Source organism: Zea mays, chromosome 10 (genome assembly GCF_902167145.1).
Source record: "Zea mays cultivar B73 chromosome 10, Zm-B73-REFERENCE-NAM-5.0, whole genome shotgun sequence".
In the NCBI taxonomy this organism is placed as follows: Eukaryota; Viridiplantae; Streptophyta; class Magnoliopsida; order Poales; family Poaceae; genus Zea; species Zea mays.
Window position 1 is genome coordinate 64,950,069 of NC_050105.1, and position 7,180 is coordinate 64,957,248.

Below are 7,180 nucleotides of genomic sequence, written 5' to 3' on the forward strand. Positions count from 1 at the left end.
GTTAGTTAATCGTATATCACTACTGTTTCTATATATATGATATATATTTTCTTTATACCACACAAATCAACATGACCTTGATTAGAGGCGATTGAGACCATGGTTCAAATTCTGACAATTGATTTTTTATATTATATTTTACTGACGTATTATATTAGCGCATTATAGTAGTAGAGATGACTCTAAATATTTTGCCATAAAATCTTGGTCTTCACAAGGTGGTTTGACCTTTTTGCCCCTAAGCAGAAGCACCTGGCTCAAATATTCTCTGGAACGGCCGGCCGCGCCGACCACCGAACTGCACTGCAGACTGCAGAGCACCTCTCCTGTCTCCTCATCTCACGCTGACAAGATCCAATCACGACGCTAATCAGTCGTCCTAATTAATCGGCGGCCCCGTGATCGGATCGTACCCGCCGCAGATCACCACTGTCCAAGTGCCCAGTCGTAGATCCCGTGATCTTTTTTTTCTCGGTGGGGTTGCTGCTGCGGCTTGAAAGATGACGGAGATGGTGGTGGCGGCTCGGACGCCGGCCCCCGCGGCGGGGAGGTGGGGCGCGGCGCCGCCGCAGGAGCTGCTGGAGAGGCTCAAGGACTACGGCCAGGAGGGTGCCTTCGCCTTCTGGGACGAGCTCGCGCCCGAGGAGCGCGACCGCCTCATCCGGGACATTGAGGTGAGCAGCCACATAAATTTGGGCTGCCTAAAGGTTTCTTCTTTCTGTTTCTCTTTTGCGTGGTAACTGTTAAGAGACGTGCAGATATTTTGGTGTAAAAATCTGTCCTTTCTGTTGAAATAAGGACACGTTACAAAAACTCTTCACAAAAAACTTGGTTTTTACATAAGGACTCGTCGTAAAAATCTGTTCTTTCTATTGAAATCTGATCCAGAGGACACAATTAATTTTGGCGTTGCAGTTGTGACAGGATTTAGGATGCAACTTATGTTACATGAAATATGGTGAATGAAATAAATAAAAAAGACAAGCTGTTTTGTTGTAGTGTGAGTGTGATCCTTGGCTCCTAATGTTGGTAATTGAGTTGATGTTGCCCTTGAGCACTGATCTCAATTGTCATTCCATAAGCGAAGTGAATGCATTGATGTCACTGAACTTCCCTGATTGACTGTGGCTGACTTCCTTTATGATTCAAATTTCAGAGCCTAGATCTTCCTAGAATTGATCGGATTGTCCGATGCTCGCTTAGATCACAAGGTGAGCTTTCTCTTAGCGTGCTTCAATATGCAGTATAAGTTCCAGTGAGTGCTCAAATATTTGATGGCGTTTTAATGCAAGTACAGGTGCTCCTATACCAACCTTTGAGCCTGTTCCTGAGTCAAGTGTCTCGACAGTGGATGACAGAACTCCTGAGGACAAAGAAAGGTGGTGGAGGAGGGGCTTGAGAGCCATTTCAGAGGGGAAGTTGGCTGTTGTTTTATTGGCTGGTGGCCAGGTATTCTAGGACTCACTTAGATTGCTATGTGGTTCAGTGGTTGTCCATATTATGTTTTATGGTATGATAGAAAACGCTCATATACTTTGCTATTTGTTTTTATCAACTGGGGACAGGGGACTAGGCTTGGCAGTTCTGACCCCAAGGGATGTTTCAGTAAGTCTTCCCACCCAAGCCATTGAATTTTAGTTTTGCTTTCTTCAATTAGTGCTATGAAATTAGACCTAAAAGCACACATTTTTTGGGGCGTGAATTTCTAGATTTCTTTTATTCCCATTGTGGATTATGCATATAACAACATACCACACCATCCCATCTTCTCTTAATTTCTTTGTGATTGATGTGAGGATAATAATTTTGCATGTGTCATCTGCATTTGTTTGTTCACTTAGCTGCCATGGGAATATGTTATCACTTTTTGAGGTTCAACCAAAACTCCAGCAAGTCTTAATAGTTTTCATTTCCTCTCCCATTGTTGCTTAGGTATCGGGCTCCCATCTAGGAAGTCACTTTTCCAACTACAAGCTGAACGGATTTTATGTATTCAGAAGCTGGCTGCACAGTGCACTGATGGTAAAATAGTTTTAATCCTTTTTACTAGTTTATTTATGTTTGATTTAATTAAACATTCTTTCGCTAAAACTGCTCTTAACTATTTGCAGCCCCAGGTAGCACAGTGCAAATTCACTGGTATATAATGACGAGTCCTTTTACCGATGAAGTGACCCGAAAGTTCTTTGAAACCCACAGATATTTTGGTTTGGAGCCTAATCAAGTAAGAATAATTACATGCTTCTTTGTTGTGATCAGAGATTCTTTGACTTCGATACATGATTTCCTGAATATTACTATAAGAATCACAGCTGATTTTATTCTTGTCTTCGCAGGTGACATTTTTCCAACAGGGTACTATTCCATGTGTATCTCATGATGGAAGATTTATTATGGAGACACCATATAAGGTACCTCTTGCTTCTGTATATTTAAGAGAAATTAATTTAGAGTGTAATGTTATGGCATAATCCATTACACTGAATGGTTTGAGCTAGCATCGATTCCAGATTATGGATCTCTGTAGTAATGCCATATTTCTTTTCTAACATTATGCTGAAAACCAGGTAGCAAAGGCTCCCGATGGCAATGGCGGAGTATATGCTGGTAATCTCTAAATTGCGATGCGGTAAATTATAAATGCATGCTATTAATGTTAGTGATGACTTTCTGCTTGTTTTTTTCTTTGGTTGTACCCAGCTCTAAAATCTAAAAGGTTGCTCGATGATATGGCTGCAAAAGGTGTTAAGTATGTAGATTGCTATGGAGTTGATAATGTATTGGTAAGTACGTCCTTTATGCTGTTCATTTCATGGAGCCTTCCTTTTTTTATTGTCATTAAATATTTGATTTATTTGATACAGGTCCGTGTTGCAGATCCAACATTCCTAGGATACTTCATTGACAGAGGTGTATCTGCTGCTGCTAAGGTTGTCAGGAAGGTAGGGCCATAGATTTCCCATCCTAATAGATTGACAGTTTTTTATTGAACTATGTGTCTCAAGAGTGTTTACATTATGTTCTGTGCTGTTCAGGCATATCCACAAGAGAAAGTTGGAGTATTTGTTCAGCGTGGAAAGGGTGGACCCCTCTCTGTAGTTGAATACAGTGAAATGGATGCAGCTATGACAACTGAAATCAATCAAACTACTGGCCGCCTTCGTTATTGCTGGAGCAATGTATAATTCCTACACCTGCCTCCCCTCCTATATACTATATAGGCATTAACAATTGTGTATTTCTTTTATGTCATAGATCTGCTTGCATATGTTTACTTTGGATTTTCTGAACCAAGTGACAAACAGTCTTGAAAAGGATAGCATGTGAGTATTTTTTTCTTTCCTTATTCTTGCACTTTATCCATTCATGTTACATTTAACCCTTTATTTAATATATAATGTAATTGCTGCATTTTTTCTGGAGGGCCTGTAACTTCTGTTGATCTTAAACTAACAATTAATAATAGAATATTGGCTTACAATTTTGTCCATCGTTTATGCACAGTTACCATCTAGCCGAGAAGAGAATTCCTTCAGTCCATGGGTACACATCAGGATTAAAGCTTGAACAATTTATATTTGATGTATTCAACTATTCTCCTTCAACAGCTCTTTTTGAGGTTTGATTTCCTATGAATTATTGCTCAAAATAAAGCCGTTTTGTTCTTCATCTCATTTCTGAAAGCGTGTAGTAGTTATCGTTTGAAAATATTTTACCTAAACTTACAGGTTTTGCGTGAGGAGGAATTTGCGCCAGTGAAGAATGCTAATGGTGCAACTTATGACACTCCTGACAGTGCCAGATTAATGCTGCTTCGGCTACATAGCCGCTGGGTGGTTGCTGCAGGTGGCTTCTTGACTCATTCTGTGCCCTTGTATATGACAGGTAATTGCAGCCCTAGTATATATGTTTTGGAATCTGTCAGCAAGGTAAGAATATTTTTGATGGGAACACATTGATTGTTGTTAAAACATTGCCTGTACTTCCAGGAGTTGAAGTTTCTCCGCTTTGCTCTTATGCTGGAGAGAATCTAGAAGCTATATGCAGTGGAAGAACATTCCATGCACCAAGTGAGATTTCATTCTAGGCATAGTAGTTGTTGCAAGCAATCTGAATACAGGAAGATGAGATCAGGCCAATTTTGATTACAACATGACTACTCTTGCAAATAGAATGTTGATATTAGTAAACTATTGTATGTTATGCAAGGATCAAATATTGTAACGCAACACCTGAAGTTGCCTCCTTTCTCCCCTAGCATTAATGTGTATCTGCCTTTCGAATGTAGATTATGACATGCTTTTGTGTAATAATTTTTTTTGAAAACAGCAAATGTACCAAATATTTATTATCTTTGAACAATTGTAATTCTTGATTCTATGAACTATGATGTAAGAAAAATCAAACAATGAGATGTTCTATTTTCTCTGTTTCAAGTCTGTCTTTACCTAGAATTGCTTCAAGCAGATATTAGTGAGTCACAGTATGGTTTTAACCATTGATCTCCATCGATGAAAGATGTGTTTAGGTAAGGTAACACTTGCACATCACTAAGCTTCTGAGCATAAGGCACTCTATCTGCCAGGTTTGCACCATCACCTGTACACTTGTACTCTCCATAAAATACAGTCCTGAAAATTCAAATTGCACAAAAGCTGATGCAAATGTACTTTCTGTTTTGCAGATAAGAATCAAAATTAACATTGGAGGACACATACTGATCTCTTGTTTGGTCATTCCAGTCATTCCATCCTTCAGAAGCTATGATGTCTGACATTGATGTGTAGGCAAAGATGACCCGAGAATATGGTCTCCATGCTCGTCCAAGCCATATGGAACCGGTGCCACCTATGCTACAATTGACAAATGAGTAGCCAGTGTTGTCATCTTCTGATTCCCGGGCATGTGCAGTGACTGAACCAGTAATTGATCTTTGCCCTGAAGGCACTGGATCTGCAATGGATATCAATCTGCAATTCTGGAGGGCAAAAAGGTAAAAGAGCAGTTGGTAACTTCAATACATTATTTTGCAATCCTTTCAAGTATTTATTTTCACTCACTTCATAGAGTGACCTAGCATCTCCAAAGATAAAGTCAATGGAGCCCTGGATGAAACATTCCTTGAAGTAATGTCGGCCTCTGTCGTCATGGAGTGTGTCTTGCGCTCCAAAGAAGCCACAACCCCAGAATGCTGCTTGGTCACCATTGATCCTGATTGCCACTGCCTGTGCATCGACAGCACCGGGCCTCGGAATCGGTGCTACATTCTGGTGCCAAACGATCAGGAAAAGTATTAATGTAACCCATGGTGAAGCCTGCAACCTAGCTGAATATGTTGTGCAGCATCGAGGCAGTTACAATGAAGCTTATGTTCTTGCCGATGAATCCTGATGCGAAAACAGAGACTGAGGCGCTGTAGAATGTCCCGTTCGCGGACTTGGCAGTATCGTTCCACGCGATCGCTGTCAGGTGGAACCCCTGCCCCTGGAATGTGATGTTGGGCTTGGATGCCGGGACTGTCACCTTCTCACTGCAACAACACTGCAGCTTCAGTAGGTAGCAGTACACTCAGTAACAGAGCAATGATGAATTCTGGGAAGTATCTCTATCTAAACTCCTGAACAAGGAGAACTGCTTACAAGTAGATGCCCCTGTTGATCCACACAACATTCCTCTTGCTGCTGTGGTTCGGGACCGCATTGACTGCCGCCTGCACGGTCGTGAAGTCACAGCAGCCATTGGGGTCGACGCAGAAGATCGACAGTGCTGGCGTGTCGGCCGGGGGGAAATCCGGTGGGAAGTCATCGCACAGCGGGTTGTATCTACAGCCATACTGATGATGGATAGAGGTGGAATCAGCCGAAAGTGGGTACAATGGGGGAGGCATTGTGAGATCAAAGAGGGTTCCAGCCAACGGAGTGGTTGAGGAGTAGAGATGAGCAGCGGTTGGGAAGTAGAGGTGAGTATAGAAAAGAAATGCAGCAGCTGCTGCTGCCACAATGGTCTTGGCGCTCATCTGCATACATGAACTGAGCTCACTATTTGGTCGTTGGATTTGGGGGTATTTTAACATGATGAAATGCACCGCGCCAAGCAGCTTGAATTGCATTGCCTTGCAAACAATCTATCTCTTTTCTTCAAGGTTAAGACGCCGCTCAACGCAGCCTGCACAACCACAGCATTTCATAGTTGGAAAATCCTTTTCAGGTCGTTGTCAGAATCTATGCGTGATCTGACCAAGCTGTTGCTTCCAAGGAGCAAGTTCCAGCAGCAACAACTCTTCATAGGGTATACCCCAGAACAGAAGGAATAATTAAAGTACACTTAAGATCGAGCAGCCGTTCTAAATTCACATTTTGATGCATTTGAAGGTCATTAACATGCAAACTTGCCTTGGTTCCAGTAAAAAGCACATAAATAGGGCAGGCCACCATCACATCATGGCTTAAAAAGAGCCTACACGCTATTACTTCAATTAGGAACTGCTTCCGCTTTACGAAATTTAGTGAAAATTTAGAAGCTTTATAAAATTGTAAAACTGAAGTTGCAAACTTTTAGAAGATATTTAGACAAATCATTTTGTTTCTTATTTAGATTCAAAATATTTTTAAACCGTTTAAATCTATATTATACACCACAACCACAGTTTCACGCTGAAACTGGAACCATAGTAGTGTCAAACGCCCCATAAGATTTACTGTTGACCTCAAAGCCAACCGGACAGCACCAACATCAATTTGCAATGCCAGAGAGACCTAAGCAAACTTGCACTTATTACTGACACGACCATGCGAACATGTATTACTCAAAACTAATGGTATCATCCAGAGACTTTGAACTTTGACTTGTAAACGAAACAACTTGAACTTTAATCTTTTGCCCCACTAGTTAAATGTTTATAACTTTTATCTTTTAAACAAAACAACTTAACGTATATGTTCATAACTTATGAACATAAATATTAAGCATGGATTTTGTAGTGTTGGTGTGTGCTTGTAAGGCTTCTTGCTTTTTTTTTAATATAATGGTGTATTTGTCTTTGTGGATAGATCCAAAAGAAGAGTGTTTGAGAGAGCGGGAGTGTAGGCAAGTGACGTGTTGAATCTAGGCACGATCGAGAACTAGCACACATGCAGTTTAGAGAGGTTCAAATCATAGTGTGTAATATTCTACGTCTTTT

The 7,180-nt window shown here is 40.9% G+C and overlaps 2 protein-coding genes across 2 annotated transcripts; one reads left to right on the forward strand and one right to left on the reverse strand.

Annotated features, from left to right (window-relative positions):
- The first annotated feature begins 295 nt into the window (after positions 1–295).
- Positions 296–4,420, forward strand: LOC100383496 (uncharacterized). Its single transcript, NM_001176144.2, has 15 exons — positions 296–674; positions 1,157–1,211; positions 1,298–1,449; positions 1,566–1,605; positions 1,933–2,022; positions 2,112–2,224; positions 2,337–2,411; positions 2,568–2,607; positions 2,701–2,783; positions 2,865–2,942; positions 3,036–3,179; positions 3,256–3,323; positions 3,505–3,619; positions 3,729–3,885; positions 3,990–4,420. The coding sequence occupies exons 1-15, from the start codon at positions 501–503 to the stop codon at positions 4,085–4,087; spliced, it is 1,482 nt and encodes a 493-aa protein (NP_001169615.2). The 5' UTR covers positions 296–500; the 3' UTR covers positions 4,088–4,420.
- LOC103641147 (probable pectinesterase 8) lies at positions 4,063–6,440 on the reverse strand. The gene is made up of 5 exons (XM_008664518.4): positions 5,640–6,440; positions 5,359–5,530; positions 5,061–5,267; positions 4,719–4,978; positions 4,063–4,631 (listed from the first exon to the last, which is right to left on the reverse strand). Exons 1-5 carry the CDS (start codon positions 6,107–6,109, stop codon positions 4,460–4,462), a joined length of 1,281 nt encoding a protein of 426 aa, XP_008662740.1. The 5' UTR covers positions 6,110–6,440; the 3' UTR covers positions 4,063–4,459.
- Between the last annotated feature and the right edge of the window lie 740 nt (positions 6,441–7,180).